Below are 17,036 nucleotides of genomic sequence, written 5' to 3'. Positions count from 1 at the left end.
ATAGAAAAAGATAATACATTTCTTGACAAATTTGGGAAATAAGAACAAACCACTAGTTATCTCTTTCATATACAGGACATGTTAGCCAGCTAAATTTCTCAATTGTCTTAGAAGTTTTATTCCCAATAATCATAGAATCTAGAGTAAGGAACTCATACCTGGGCTGTTCAGCACCTCAGGAGATTTTGATTCTAAAGCACCATCTGGGGAAACTTCATCCACTGACTTGAAGGCTAAGAGAAAGAAGCAAGGCAACTGATACACAAGTCACACTTGCATATGAAATACTTCTTAACACAGGTACCTTGTATGTAATTCTGAGAGATGAATCATATACAACCTTACTACATAGTCCTTTTGCCTCCAGCTGTGAAAGGACTAAGTTTCATTTAATTACCATTCTTACATGTAGCCAATTCTTATATGGCGGTATCTTTATGAGAAATTTTTACACTTTAAAACCTGCTCATTGCAAGGTAATGAAGCTGTTCAATTTTGTCATTTTATTATATATTTCAGATTTATTTTAAAAAAGCAGTTAAGTGAGAATAATCAGGACAATTTTCAAAAGACTACATGTCATTATTTAATATAAAGACATGAGCAATACAAATGTATCCAGTAGGACAAAATGAAATGCAAATATAATGGTAGTGGGAAAAGTCTCATTACCAGTCGTGTGGTCATTTTCATCACTGTAATGCAGGGTTATTTTGGAGGGTGGAGATGGTGCTCTCCGTTTCATCCTCTTCAAAGAGGAATTCCCTGTGGATGTGTGACTGAGCTGCAGTGAGCCGGTCCTCACTATGCTTGCTTCATGGGGATTCTGTAGGAAACAAAATGACCAAACAAAATCCCATGTTTAGAAATTAACTTATAGAAATTAGGGCTCCTCAGCATAGATTGAAACTTCCCAAATAAAGACACAGAATCACAACAAATCAAGGAAAGGCAGGATAAATAGGATCGCATCAAACTGAAGAGTTTCTGAATGTCAAAGGACATAGCTATCAATATAACAGAAAGCCCACAGAATGGAAGATTTTTTACTACTTATGCATCACACTAGCTATGCATATGAAAAATATACTTCAAGGTCAAAAAATTACCACCCCTCAACAATAAATTTGTAGTGAAACAACACCCAACTAATGAATGGGGGAAAGACTTAAGAGCCTTCTCAGAAGCAGTAAGAATGACCAATAAACACACAGCAAAATTTTCACCAGGGATGAAAATCAAAATGACTTTGAGATTTCACTTCACCCCAGTTGGAATGACCATTATCAAGAAAACTAACAATAACAAATGCTAACAAGAATATGGCCAAAAGGGAACTCTCCTACAATGTTGATGGGAATATAAACTTGTTTAACCACTCTGGAAAGCAAAATGGAGGGAAGTTCCTCAAAAGAATGAACATAGAGCTTCTCTATGACCCAGCAATTCCACTTATAGGAATTTATTCTATAGACCACAAAAAAGCCACACTAGAGCTACCGGCACAAGCATGTTTATTACAGCATTGTTTAGGAAAGACAAGATATGGAATCACCCAGATAGCTCAAAGTAGACATATGGATCAAGAAAATGTGGTATACATACACAATGGAATTCTACTCATCCATTAGGATGAATTATATTATACACATTTATAAGGAAATGTAAAGACCTGGAAAAATATCATAAGCAAAGCAAGCTATGCTCAAAGAAACATAGGTTGCATGGTGTACCCCATTTGAGATAGGTAGAAATGTGCCTATAAATTTACAAGTAAACACACTGGATGGTAAGAAAAAATGCACTGGGACATGAAAAATCATAGATCTTCAGACATTCACATAGTGAGACTAAATGATGATATTCTCTGGAGAGCATTACAGAGGCTCTGTAGCTATGTACATATGAGTGTACAAAAAATATTTAGTAAAATGAACTCCAAGAAATGGAAACAAGTGGGTGTTTTTCTTTATTGCTCTTTTTTCTTTTCCTTTTGTATTATTTTCCAGTTTATCAATCTTTCGGAAGGTAATGTGAAGGGAGCACAGAAAAAGTGGAACAAAGGTTAAACAACCTTTGTTGTTTAACTAGACACTATGTGGGTGGGGAAGAGAGGGAAAAGCTGGGAAAGAGGGAGTAAAGTGGTGACATTGTTCATAAAGAAAAGCACTCATTATCTGACTTATGTAACTGAATTCCTTTACATTACCTTTACAATAACAATGAAAGATAAATAAATTAACTTAGAACATTATCTAACAAAATGGAATACAAGAATGATTCATTTAAAAATTGTACAGCAAGTGTCACCAGGAACAGAATGCTGGGGCAGGAATGAAAAGAAATGTAAAATACATATGCTCCAGAAATACAGGCTAGGATGGAAGACTGGTATGCATTGGAGCTTCTAAGCAAAACAAACTTTCACAGAAAAACTGCAAGACATAATTTAACTTAAAGTAAGGGCTAAAAATGGGAAAACGTTTAGTTTATTAATAGCTGGTTTGATTAATCTATCTCCTTTTCAGTAACCAACATGTCAGAGAAGAACATTTTGAGAATCTTCATTTCTAGACAAAGGAGGTCTTTTGAGGTCACCATACACAAAGCTAGTCTCGCAGCAGGTGACTGTCACCAGAACCTAGGACAATCCTGCTCCAGCAGGCTGTCTGATGTCTCCTGGCCTATTGCCATACCATCTCTGCTCTTGTCGTTTACAATTAAGAGATTTGCACATAGTTTGTTTCTTCAGTTTTTTATTTCCTATTTGAGTCCCTCTAATTATCTTTCCTCAACCCTGGTTCCTATTCAAGTCAGCAGTGACCTTGACCAAAAATAGATCAGTGGTCACTTCCCAGAACTCTTTAGTTGGTCTATTAGCAGCACTAAACCCAGTTGATTGCCTTTCTAAAATGCTTTTTCTTACTTCCAGACAACTACACTCCTTACTTTCCACATAAGCTAAAAATACTTGGTTATCTTTGTATTTTGCTTTTCAACTCCTTACCAACACTAGTGTAACTTTGAGCTCACTTCTGAAACATATTCTCATTAGTACCTATGCTCACTCTCCTGGTAATCTCATCTCTCCTCTTGTTTTTAAGTAGTACTTCTATGGTGGTGAATTTAAATTATTGTATCTATGCTAGACTTTCTGACATTTACTTAATGTTTAAGACCACTTCAAGCTAGCATGTGTAAAACTGAGTTCTTGGCAATCTCATTTTCCCTTCAGCCTTCCACTTTACACCCTGTGTTAGCAAAAAGCATTAATCCTTTAAAAGGCATCTAGCAGCCAGTTGAAGGTGGTGGTGCACATCTATAACCTCACTGTTTAGGAGACTGAAGTGAATTCAAGACCAATGTGGGCTCTATAGCGAGATCTCTTTGTAAAGCTACATAAGAAAATTCAAAACCAAATAAATAAATACTAAATTTTTAAAAAACTTTAAAAATTTCAAAAATAAACACATGCACACAAAAATATCTAGCATCAGCCTGGCTTCTACTGCATTGCTTCCCTACCAGCCTTTCTCAAGACAGCAGCAAAAAGAACCCTGTTAAGATGGAATCACATTATGTTATTGTCCTTGTAACTGATGATGTAGCCCTGAGATCTTACTGACCACCTCCTTCTCTAAAGACAGAGTGGATTACTTCAGCCACACCTTCTGCCTGGAGATTCCCCACTTCAAGATGCTTAGCCTCATGTTCCCAAGCCAGGAATTTTCTCACTTCTGACAATTCAGTGTTTCACTCTTTTATTTCTCATATGTCACTTTTTCTTTTCTTTCTTCAATTCTTATATCTTTATTATCTTGAGGTAGTTGCACAGAGAATATAATTAAGTCGACATGTCAGTTTATGAGTACAATGAATCTTGATCAATGGCATCCCTTTTGTCATTCTGCCCATCTCTCACAACTCCAATCACACCTCTCCTCAATTTTCCTATCAATATCTTTTCAATGACAGCATTCTTGACTATCAACAGTTTCTATCTTCTTCCCAGTTCTATTTTTATGATGTCACCCAATGGCTTACTAATGTATTAAGGTTGGCTTGGTTACTTGTTTTTTTGTTTGTTCCATTAGAACTGATATAAAAGTAGGACTCTGTTCCTATTTTTTTTCACTGCTGTATTTCCAGAACAATGTTTGGCTTGTATGAGTGTCTCAATAATTATTCAGTCACTGAATGAAAAAAATTATCTATTGCCTTCTTCATTGGTAAAGCTACATATTGGCATACAGTGCTTGGGTCAGTCTCTTATTACAAGAGAACAAAACCACATTTAACAGACATGAACTATAAGACTGAGAGCATAGCCTAGTGGTAGAGTGCTCGCCTAGCATACATGAAGCCCTTGGTTCGATTCCTCAGTACCATATACATAGAAAAAAGCCAGAAGTGGTGCTGTGGCTCAAATGGCAGAGTGGTAGCCTTGAGCAAAAGGGTCCAAGGACAGTGCCTAGGCCCTGAGTTCAAGCTCCAGGACAGGCCAAAAGAAAAAGAATGTAAACTAATTCATAAGAAATGCTTGGCCTCTATGCTTGATACACATCAAGGAAAATTTGATGAGTTTACTGTTTCATAATGTTCTAATATTTCTACCAGTGGGAAAAACAGCTTTCTTTTATATTTGCGTAGTTGTTGTCACTGCCAATCATGTGAGGTATTAAAAAGGAAGGTAAATCACCTCATGAGGACAGAAGCATGGTCAGGTCTGCAATAGCAGGTGCCAGCCTACAAAAGTGTCTGGAACCATTTCTCTAAACAAAAAGGTAGTGCAAAGTAGCACTGGGTTTAAGTAGGCAGGAATCAACACATCAAACTTCTATGCTAGTTGGTAAAAACGACTTCAATACCATATACCCCTTACTGCCACTTTTTTCACCTGGTCAGACTTACAGAAGGAAAAGAGCTAAAACCTACACTTAAACCTAGTTTTTGATTCAGTGTTACTAAATATTATGATCACTCTCTAGGATGACATAAAGATACCACCTTAATGTACTTTTGAAAGAATTTGAAAAAGAACATCCTTCTTTTGGGCAGAGAAAGAAAGGGCTCACAAGCTGGAAGGTAGCATACTATGAAAGTATCAAACAAATGGGCTTTGGAGTTAACACCAATAGTTGAACCAGGAAGCATTCACTTCATGTCTCAGTAACCCTCAGTGTCCTCATCCGCGAAAGGTAACTATACACATGTCAGAAAGAGAATGGGATTCATGAATGAGAGCACATATGTAAAATGGAATGGTATTCAATATGTAGTTTGTGTACCAACATTTGTTGACATTACTGTTTATTTTGAAGTATGTGAAAGTGTTCTGACCAAAAATTATAGTTCCTGAGGTTAGTATGAAAATAAATGAAGTTATATACTTAAGTTTTTCTTCCCACTTTGATGACAGAGATACAGTCCTACTGGGATCACGCTCACCATAATCAATCCAACGGTTGCTCAATGTCCAGAGATTAGCACTTAGTCCACTGTATAAACCAACTTTACTACATCTAAAAAATGTCAATCTGTTAAATCACCATAGGTCACTTCATAGTGTCACAAAGGACTTAAATATTTAACACTGTGTCAAGCCTGCATGATGAGCACATATATGTGTATCGCAGTATTTGAAGTATTTCACATACAACTATCATGCATAGAAAAGTTATAACCTCAGGGACTATTAAGAAGACTACAACCCCTGACAATAAAAATGTAATAAGAAAGACTAAAAATGTCTAAAAGAACACAGACCTAGATTTTGCCATCAAGATACATTCCCTTTGGTAGAATTTCAAGTAAATTTTTATTTTAAAAGAGGCTGAAGAAAAAAAATAAAAAAGGTTGAAGTTAAGTTGTTTTTCAGTCTGGAGGCTTTTACAAAATGGGAAGGCAGGTTGTTGCTTACTAGGAGAAACTGTTTGGTTAATCATTAGACTTACTCAATTATTTACTTTAGTTAAAGCCCCTGATAAGTCTGTGTGGCGTTAGCAAACACTGCACTGTAACAGGAATGCACATCACTAAGCTTTATGGTCTGTGACAAGAGAAATACTATAAGGAAAAACATACTATCCTATAAAAGAACCAGAGTAGGTTGAAAATCTTCCAAGAGACATAATCTCTGAAAATGCTCAGATCAGAACTCACTAGTCTGAATGGAAATATATTCAGCTGAACAAAAAATATAATTACACAATCTTCAATCAATACATGTACTGAGAACTAGTTCTATACTAGTTATTAGATCACATATTAATCACTGTCAAATTATAATTTGTTAGTCATTGAAATCAATGCAACTTAGAGAGAAGTGTTTTATTAGGACCTTGTAGATTATTTGTAATGTGATTTGGTTTCACCTAGAAAGAGGTAAGGTTAGTGAATAGAACCTAAGCAGTTGCTTAAAGTTATTTTTAAAAAATCTAATTTCATTAGAGATTCCTTCCTTGAACAATTGTTTGTTAAACTTGTCATTTAAAATATGATGTAAACATAAGCCATATAATTTTAAAAAATCTAATTTCTTTTGTTAAAGATAGATTTACAATATCCAACTCCCCAACTGACCACTGTCAATAAATACTATGAAATAGTATTAAATAGTATTAAATAGCACTGGAATTATGGATGATAAGGCCATAACTAAAGGTAGGGTTTATTATGTGTAACGTGTGTGTGTGTGTGTGTGTGTGTGTGTGTGTGTGTGTGTGTGTGTGCGCTTGGCCTGAGGCTTGAACTCTGGGTCTGGGCTCTCTCCCTGAGCTTTTGCGCTCAAGGCTAGTGTTCTACTATGTAAGCCACAGCTCCATGTCTGGCTTTTTCTTAGTAGTTAATTGATGTAAACGTTTTACATATTTTTCTGCGTAGGTTATCTTTGAACTGCAATCTTCAGATCTCAGCCACCTGAGTAGCTAGGGTTATGTGAGCCCACTGCACCTAGTATGTTTAACAATTGAGAGAAGCATTCTGAAATAATGTATGTCATCTATTATCCTCCAGTTCAGAAGTTTATTATCTTGAGCACATTTTCATTAAACATTTGAATCTTTTGTCTTTGTAGTAATACTTATTTACTTGTACTTATTCTTTAGTGACAATCAGGAATTGAGGGAGAAAGATGTCACTCAATGTTTTATGCTGCTATTATAAATTTTAGGTTTCAAAAATCCTCAGACGAGGAATATACCTCACATGTGGTAACCACGAAGCCAAGATCCTCATAGCAAAGCTCTTTCATGTGTAAAACCCAATTAAAAAGATAACAAGATAAATAATTCTACACACTAGAACTGGAAGAGACTTTGGAAAATGTTGACTTATTTCTACAGAGAAGGAAACCAAGCCATGGAAAAAGATCAATGAAGATGGAAAAAATGAACAACAATAACAACAGCAAGAAAAAACATCAAAGACAAATGTGCTAGAACTACTGCAAATTCATGGAGAATATAAACCTGACTAGGCAGAAGCTGCCAAAGCATACTTGCTTTCACAGTCCTTCTCTTAGCAAAAGGGGAAAAATTACAACTTTTATCCCTGTTTTATACACTTGAAAAGCATGCTTCTCTTCTTGTGGTAAGCTATGCCATACTTTAAGGTAACAACCAGTTCTTATTACTGGTAATCCTTTGTTTTTCACATTTTTAACACCTAAAGATGAAGGCCTTGCCCAGTAGTAAGTTGTGTGTTTTAGATTTAGGGGGTAAAAAAGAACCAGAACAAAGCAGAGCTTAAGAAAAGATAAGGGATGGTGGAAATACGGTTAGTACTGATCCATTGTGATTAGGATAGAAGTGTTTCTAGAGACAGGTTAGACAGCTATGAAAATGCCTACCATTTAAGTGAGTTTGGGATCCATACCTGTGTGAAGAAGCAATGAAAAGAATAACCCAGGACCACTGCAATTCATATCAAAAAGAGAACCACAGATGTATTCCAGGCTTTTCCCTAAACACTTTTTAACGATGCCTCCAGGCAAGAAGCTGCTTCTTTCTACCTTGGTTTCTATAAACACGTGCTGAGTAGAGGAGAAAAACAAGACCTCTCACAGATCACACACACAACACAAAGGGAGACTTCATCCAATGGGATGAGCAAGTTGGCTCGGGAGCTCTCACACACTCTTGATTTTCAAAGCTTTGTTGGGAGCTTGTTCTTTTTCTTTACTTTTAAGTTGGGAACAAAACTGGTCAAAATCTGAACTTCTGATACACAAGGATTTTGAGTGGATTAAATGAATAATATTCTTAGAACACTGGAATATTAATTTCCAAATATGTACTCATCCACCAAAGCAAAAGTGAATCTCATGAGCACCACAATGATCAAGTATACATTATATCCAGAAAGGATTAAATATGGTACTGTGATAGAACATTTGTCTGCTGAATGAAACTAGTCATATTTTCTATATCTAACTGCAAATGTCATGGAACCAACTGTTCCTAAGCCATTCAGAATTATGCGTGTGGTTCACTCTGTATATAATAAATGAGACAGTATATATAAAATGTTATGAAATAACATGGATTTATAAAGAAAACTAAAAAGAGTTATATTTCTAAAAGATCATAGATACTTGATTACAACACAGGAGTAAAATCACTAGGCTTAAAATTTATTATGTAAAATACACCCTTACTGAACGACAATATGATATCTGTTTGTAAATGATAGAATGGAGGAAAATGATAAAATTGGGTAAAAGTAAATGGGAAACATTCCTAAAATTTAAGTGATCTATTGTAAAAGTAATACTTTTCACTTGCATAACATTACATGGCAAAAGTCTCAATTTCTCAATTTTTGAGTGTATGTCTATAGAAAATTGCAAAATATGATCCATTGAAATGTCCAGCAAAGTTGCTCTTCCTGTGTTTCCAGTCAGTCACAAGCCAACATACCAAAGTAATGGCAAAGCACATAGCAGCCAGGGTATTCACATTAGTAAAAGCAGAAAATCAAACCAAATATGACCAATGAAAAATTCTTCACTGGTTCTATGATTTTTCTGGCTTAAGATTGCTCAGAATTTATTAACGCTTTAATTCTCTTTCAACTGCTAAAACAGGCTTATAACTTTACAACTTGGAAGAGAGGTGGGGGAAGGTGGGAGAAAAACACAGAAAGGGGTAACGATGTAGTAATGTACTAACTACCTTACAAATGTAACTATAATCCTTCTATACATTACCCTGATAATATTTTTTAAAAAAACAGGGTTATAAATCTAATCTATATGTAAAACTGATATTCTTTCATTAAATGAGTTCAAATGCATCAGACACAGTACAGAACCTAGACTACTGTTAGAATCCCACAATTCCATATTACTTTTAAGTCAATGTTATTGTATTTCTGACTTCTGGTTTCAAAACTGTATATAATGATACAAATTTTATGTAGGAATACATGTAATACTGTTCCTATAAATAACATCATGAGCCAAGTACCATATATTTTGATGTACAAAAACAATTGAAACATACATACACATACACACATGCATACATGCATGCACACACACATATATATTCAGGAAAGAAATGCCAAACAAGTTCTAATTTGAATGTTTTCTTTTCCTAATGAATATAATCATAAAAGGTATTACATTCACCTTTGTAGAGGAAACGAAGGAGGATGGAAAATGTATGGAATATAGTACAGAAAACTTTAGGGACACAAAAAGGACACTGACTCATTGACAGTGAAATATATCAGCTGCAAATTCTATCATATATACATATATAAATATTCTGTGAACTCTTTTATTTAGAAGGAGAAAATGTTGGATGAGAAATATTCCAGTAAAAGTTAGAATATACTGTTTTGTTAATGATATTTAGTGAGTTCTCTTTGGAATCTAAAACATCAGTTGTCAACATTAGCTTAAAAATGCAACATTTAGTAATGAGAAGAATTTCAGTGTATGGTCAAAAATCTTAATTCCAAATGTCTTAATTTACTAATATTGAGAAATGTCCTACAAATATGAGATCAAATACTAACCATAGTCAGACAAAATTATAAAAGAGAAGTGTCAAAAAATTTCCATAAGATACAGAAAAACTGACTTTTCAGTCAGTTTGACTTACGGTTAACACAACAGTTGTTATTTAACATCAAAAAGAATAAAGTTGGGGGAGGGAAATGGGTACCAAGACATGTGAAAGGGTATCAATGTATGTGAATTAATGCACCTTCTATCTGGCAAATATCATGTAACCCTTTTACTAATTACAATAAAATAAAATAAAAAAAAGAATAAAGTTGCAAATCTTATATCACTTTGTCTGAATTCCTAATATGCATAATTGTAGCTCTATTTTCTGTCACTTAGCTCATACAAATATGGATTTTCTTTCATAATGTAAGTATTTCTGATATTTGTTCTTTTAACACAATATTGGGGAGGGCAGAATAATTAGAAAGTACTTGTGTTAAACAGCGCACTCTTGTGGTTAATTTTGCGGTTAATTTTGCATTAAAATTAAAAGAATAAAAGTTCATCAGAAAATCTTTTGCATGTTCATCAAATTGTTTACCAAAAATATTCATCATCAGAGAAAATTGAAATAGAGCTTAATTATGAGTGTTGTTCTTAATGTGCTATGTTTTCTTTTCTCCTCTGCTCTGTTGCTCTTTGGTGAATCTCATATTGTTACTGACTTTGCTACCTGGTATATTTTATATATATATATATATATGTGTGTGTGTGTGTGTGTGTGTGTGTGTGTGTGTGTATTTGAATTAGGAGGGGAAAAGACTAGGGGAGGGGTCGGAGGGACATAGGGACAAAAACATGAAAAGGGGTATCAATGTGGTGAATATAACTACAACCCCTCTACACATTAAAATAAAATTTAAAAATCACACTGTAATTATGTAATTGTATGCAGTCTTTAAAATGGCACAGCTCTTTTACAGTGATAAACAACAAAGAGTACATGCAGCACATAAACATCTGTGGAAAGAGGTTTTGTGAAGATTAGCTTGAAAACATTGTTTCTGGAAGTATATACCTCTATGCAGAAGAATTTGGTTTGTGGGAATAAGAAAGAAAATTAGTCTATCCATCTGATACATTGCATTAAATAAATATAATATAGTATATGAATATACTACCAATACAATAGTGTACATACACACTAAAAATAAAAAAGGTGCAAATGAACAAAAAAGGTTAAGAGAAAACTATATATGACTCTACACTGAAATCTTAAGTAAAGTCTTCATTACAGAAATAGGCTGATTTGGAATATAGGAATAAAGAGGGGGGTCTTTCTCTATTCTGACTGGCAAAAAGGGAGAATTCACATATGCAGGATAAAGTCTAATCTACTTAAGTATCCTGAAAATGGAGAATTAAGGGTTAAAATTATGAGAATTAAGAGTTAAAATTATAATCTGAAGAGGAACCTGAGACTCAAGAACTCATAGCTGACAAAAGTTACTGAACTTGGAAGTGATAATTAAGAAATATAAATGTGCCAGCTTGCCTCCCTGAGAGCATTCTGGAGACAAGTTAAACACTGGTTCTCTTCTTAACACTGCACCATGGATTTCTGTAGGATGATATCAGCAAAGAGAAAAGAGAAATCATGAAGAGAGACTAAATAAAGGACTGGTCTCTAGTTAGGTGTGAGAAGAAGAAGAAATAAACACCAAAGATAATCTTGAGCTTTAAGTACGGGAGGAGAAAGTTAATTAGCAAGGCTTAGTTACTCAATTTAAAAAATTATCTTATCATAAGTTAAAAGAATTTAATGATAAAATTGCCTTATTCATATATCAGATACTATGGTCAAATTCACCCAACTATTTTCTTTCTTAAAAGTATTAGTTTTGTTAGGAGGGGGAATAATATTCATTTATTATTGACTTCTACAACAAACATTTTTACAAAAATGAAAGTTCATCCTCTCCTTATTGGTCAGATGTGTTGTGCTCAGTGAAATCAAAGCTTGTCTTTGACAAAAGTGGAGTTTTGGAGATATCTTTGCCTGATATTCAGGAAGATGTCTTGATAAAGGGTTGGTTTTCACTATGCTGACTTCTATGTAATGATAGGTCAATACATAGCCCTGAGTTGAAACTACAATGAGAAGAATATTAAGAATGGAAACCATCCAACTAGTGTATTATAAAAATTTTAATGTTGAAATACCAAGTTAATGTAACAATAAGTCTGAAAGCTAGAAATCCAAAATAAAAGTTTCCACAGGGCCATGTTCTCATAAAGGAGAACAATGTCTTACCTTCCCTAATTTCTTCTGGTGGTGCCTGTATTGATTGTTAGGATGTGCAGAGAAAATCAAGCTGTGCCTTGGTCACCACAGAGCTCTGGATCTCCAATGCTTGATAATCATCTTCTTAGAAGGAAACTTATTAGATTTGAAGCCCTCATAAAAAAAACCAAGTGATCATATCTCTAAGCTTAACTATCCCTACAAAAGAGTATTTATAAGTAAGGCCCTATTTATATGTATTAGAAATGAAGATCTAGCCATCTCTCTTATAGATACATTGGTTAAATCATTATAGCAGAAAAGCATCAGCACATGAACTCTACACTCTTAAAGAGTGAAAGGAATACAGATAAGACTATGGATTTCAGTATCTTTAGTGTAGGAAATATACAAAGAAAGTAGTAGCAAGATAATTTTTTTAAAAATCGCCGGTAGGGTGGCTCATGACTGTAATTCTAGTTCCTTAGGAGGCTGAGATCTGAGGATCAAGGATCAAAGCCAGCCCGGGCACAAAAGAACCTGAGACTCTTATCTCCAATTAACTTCTAGAAAACGGGAAGTAGGGCTTTGCTCAAGGGTAGGGTGGTAGCCTTGAGCTGAAAAGGTCAGGGACAATGCCCAGGCTGAGTTCAAGTCCTACAACCCACACAAAAAAACTGAAAATGATTAAGTTCTGAGAACAGTAGTACTGAATGTTGGTGGCTCATGCCTAGTAATTCTATCTACTCAGGAGGCTGAGATCTGAGGATTGTGGTTTGAAGTCAGTCCTCACAGGAAGAAACTTCATAAAATACTAATATCCAGTTAACCAGCAAAAATGAGAAGTGGAGTGGCTCAAGTGCTAGTGTACCAATTTTCAGTGAGATATCTAAGAGACAGTTCCTAGACCCTGAGTTCAAGACCTAGTACTGGGATAGAAAAAATAAATAATTAAAATGAAAAGATCAAGGAATAGAACAAAATTAATGTCAAAGCATATCATCCATGGCTAAAAATTAAGGAAATAAATACTGTGATGCCCAGGATGTCATGAATTTGTGTGTGTGTGTGTGTGTGTGTGTGTGTGTGTGTGTGTGTGTGTAACATAACCACAGAATAATTATTAAAAATTCTGTAATGAATAAATAAGCAGTGATTCTTTAGCTTCTCTAGGGAGAAACAAATAATTCTGAGTCTTGCTGAACAACACATCAAAGAACTATCCAGATGTCCAGATCAAAAGAAAGAAATAATTAGAAAATTGCATAATGATGTGCAGCTTGCCAAAGGCAAAATCCAAAAAAAATTGCTTAACACAGAGGTACCAAGTTGTCATAGGGCTGAGGGTAAGAATCAAAAGAAATAGCTTTCAGTGAGATCACTGCAGTCCAACCCAAAATTGGAAGAGGGAGACTGTTAGAATGACAACCTAGACCTTTTCCAGAATCAAGTGAAAAGGAAGGTTACCACATGGACTGAATGAGGAAAGCTAAAAGATTTGCAAACAGAGACTAAGATTGTTTCCTCCTATACAAAGAGACACTTTGGTAGCTACTTGTAAGTATAATCATTTATAGTATTATTGTAATTAAAAATAGAAAATAATTCTGAAAATGCTATGTTATTTTCTATGAACTAATTTAAAGGGTCTATACCACAAAATAAAGTCTCTGGAACCTGACTTTGCCTCTGCTTTCTTTTTTTTTTTTTTTTTTTGCCAGTCCTGGGCTTGAGCTCAGGGCCTGAGCACTGTCCTTGGACTTTCTCAAGGTTATAGCTCTACCACTTGAGCCTTAGCACCACTTCCAGCTTTTTTCTATGTATGCGCTACCAAGGAATCGAACCCGGGTCTTCATGCATGCTAGGCAAGCACTTTAACCACTAGGCCAAACTCCCGGCCTGCCTCTGCTTTCTTTGTTTAGTTTCAGTCTGCTTCTTGCTCATGCCCGGGAATGCTATAGTCTGCATTTAGAATCTCTGACCCATGTAATGCACACCCACTTGAACTAATACTGAATTAAATTATTGATGCAGGGTCAAGACTACCCAACACCCAAGCAGATACCCCATAATACTTTGTAAGGAAAGGATTTCATCATTAGAAAATACAGTTCTCCCTTATGAGATACTCTGTGTGTGTGTGTGTGTGTGAGAGAGAGAAAGAGAGAGAGAGAGAGAGAGAGAGAGAGAGAGAGAGAGAGAGAGAGAGAGAGAGACAGAGAGAGAGAGAGAGAGAGAGAGAGAGAGAGAGAGAGGTTTAATTTAAGGCCTGGGTGCTGTCCCTGGGCTTTTCTGATTAAGGCTAAAGTTCAACCACTTGAGTCACAGTGCCACTTGTGGCTTTAGTGCAAATCTCATAGACTTTTCTGCATGGACTGCCTTTGAACCACAATCCTCGTATCTAAATCTCTTGATTAGCTAGGATTACAAGCATATGCTACCTGTTCATTTATGAATTATAGGCATATGCTACCTCAGTTCATTTATGAATTTATATCACAAACTGAATGTTCATGGCGTTAAAAATTAATAGCAATACAAAGACATTTAGTAGCTAGTTTTCTAAGCAACATCTAAGGTTACATTTTTTTAAAAAAATCCTTTTAACTTTTTGAGTAGTAGCCTTTATATTTGAAAAAGGCACTGAGATTTGAACTCCGGACAATGTCCATTCTAGATAGGCATTTTACCCCTTGAGCCATGCTTTCTAGCCCAGTACTACTTGTTAGTTTCCAGAAATGGCCTTATCTTTGAGGACCAAATGTGGATTGAAATCCACCTAGTGATGCCTCTCCTGAGATTACTGGTATTAAAGTAGAATATAAGTACACACACATATGATAATTAATATGATATTTAAAACTGTACTTTCTTTAAATAAAGAAATCACACTGATATATGTATGTGTGTGTTTGTATGTATAGATAGATGGATATGTATTCGGCAAGTGGGAAGAGTTGATTTACTTGAGCATTAAATTCAATAAACTTTCAAGAGGGAAATAAAACCTTCTGATTAAATATAAGAAAATCACATTGTGTCTCAAATTTTGCTCTCACTGTCCTCTCTGGTAGGAAGCAATAGAATAAATGAACTCATACTTTGTCATATTTACTTAAATCTCATGTGTATTTCACATGCATGAAAGCAAGAATGTGCAAATATTTTAGACAAGAAGACTAGTTCACAAGTAGCTCTCCCATGGAAAAACAATGTTGAGGGAATTTTGGGATTAAAGTGATGTAATAATAAAAAAATTTTGAGAGAATGATGACCTAAAACAATCCTTTACATAGGAGATTATACATGTAACCGAGTAATATCTTATCTCATAGTTCATTTTTTAAAACTTTTCAGAGAGAATCACAATCAATTCATGAAGACAGAAGCAATTAGAAACCCAGGAACACAGCACAAAGAAAGAATTATGTTGCCAATTTTTTAAAAATTATTTGATTAATTTTTTAAAAAATTCACCAGATAGTAGTTGCATTACTTCTCTACACTAATACCCCTTTCTCATGTTTTTGTCCCCATATTCCTCTCCTATACCTCTCAACCATCTTGTTTTTCTCCCTTCCCTTTCCTATTTCAAATACACAAATAAACATATATGCAATAAAGCAGGTAACAAAAAAATCCTTAAAAAACCCACCAAAAACCCAAAACCAAACCCACTGATGTTGTTCATCAGTTTTTCTTTGTATATTTTTTCTTGTACTGCTCTTATAGTATATTAAAGGTAAAAGCTAAGACACACCTCCTACTGTGGTGACAATGACATGTCTTTCTTCATTTGTAAAATAGACATCTGCAATGAGACTCTGGTCAGCTAATATAGTGCCTAACACTTTGATAATGGCTTAAGAAGAAATTTTTCCCCATATGTGAATCAGAGAGCAGATGGGAAAAAAGAATGAATGAATAAAGATACTTTTTGAGACTTGCAAAAAATTACTTGAGCACTAAGTATTTTTTCACTAATGTTGGCATCAAGCAGGAGCGCCTGGGTAGACTTTAGTAAATCAATATTGTCTATGGATCATTTATTTGCTTGAATCAGAAATCTACTGCAAACTGACATTATTCATCTGTGAATGGCAAAACTAGAAGGAATTTTGCACAGTCCCAGTCTTATAATGGCTACACCTTACTTCATCTAATAACTGTTACTAATTTACTTAGGAGCTTATGTGGAAAATGACAAGTTGGTGAAAGGGGAAAAAGAATCAGGGTCATCCTAAAAATACCGATTAAATTAATGTACCTTCTCCGTTTCATCAAAGCTTGTAGTTTTCATCATACATGAAGTTGGCCCCTCCTGGATATGTGCCAGGTCCTGGGGTGCACTCTGGGAGACTGGCATGGGAGGCAGTGGAGCTCGTCTCTTCTTGGGTGCATCAGATGGCAGGGTGTTTGAAACATAGGTTTTGGAAATGGTATTAGACCTCGTAAAAGATGGGCGGTGCTTATTTATGAGTGGTGTGGCTGGAGCACTGGCAGTCTAATGCAGAATTAAAAGGTAATGTCATTATGTGATTTTAAGATAAAACACAGCTACAATTTTTAAAAAATATTTGAAGTCAAAATACTATATTAAAATACTTACTTGCTCTCTCTTTTTCTTACTGCGCTGAAAAAAGCTGAAAAACCCTTTATTTTCTTTCTCCTTCATGATGTCTAAGTTTTGTGGCATTTGGCAGGACTCTGGAAAAGAAGAAATGCAAATTACTTTTGCTCACAGGATAGCTTATTCACTTATTTGGTATTATCCTTTCCCTTTAAAAATCTTAT

At 34.9% G+C, this 17,036-nt stretch overlaps 1 protein-coding gene across 1 annotated transcript in view; it reads right to left on the bottom strand.

Annotated features, from left to right (window-relative positions):
* Positions 1 to 17,036, bottom strand: part of Cobll1 (cordon-bleu WH2 repeat protein like 1) — a 126,861-nt gene that overhangs the window by 20,915 nt on the left and 88,910 nt on the right. The window contains exons 8-11 of the mRNA XM_090342483.1: positions 16,852 to 16,949; positions 16,510 to 16,746; positions 673 to 826; positions 159 to 233 (exon numbers count right to left, since the gene is read on the bottom strand). Coding sequence (XP_090198609.1) covers positions 159 to 233; positions 673 to 826; positions 16,510 to 16,746; positions 16,852 to 16,949 — 564 coding nt within the window. The remainder of the gene's footprint in view (positions 1 to 158; positions 234 to 672; positions 827 to 16,509; positions 16,747 to 16,851; positions 16,950 to 17,036) is intronic.

The sequence above is a fragment of the Megascapheus bottae genome, chromosome 12, assembly GCF_031878675.1.
Source record: "Megascapheus bottae isolate mThoBot1 chromosome 12, mThoBot2.hap1, whole genome shotgun sequence".
Classification (NCBI taxonomy): domain Eukaryota; kingdom Metazoa; phylum Chordata; class Mammalia; order Rodentia; family Geomyidae; genus Megascapheus; species Megascapheus bottae.
The sequence above is the reverse complement of the archived record's forward strand: the minus strand, read 5'-3'. Positions and strand labels throughout refer to the sequence as shown.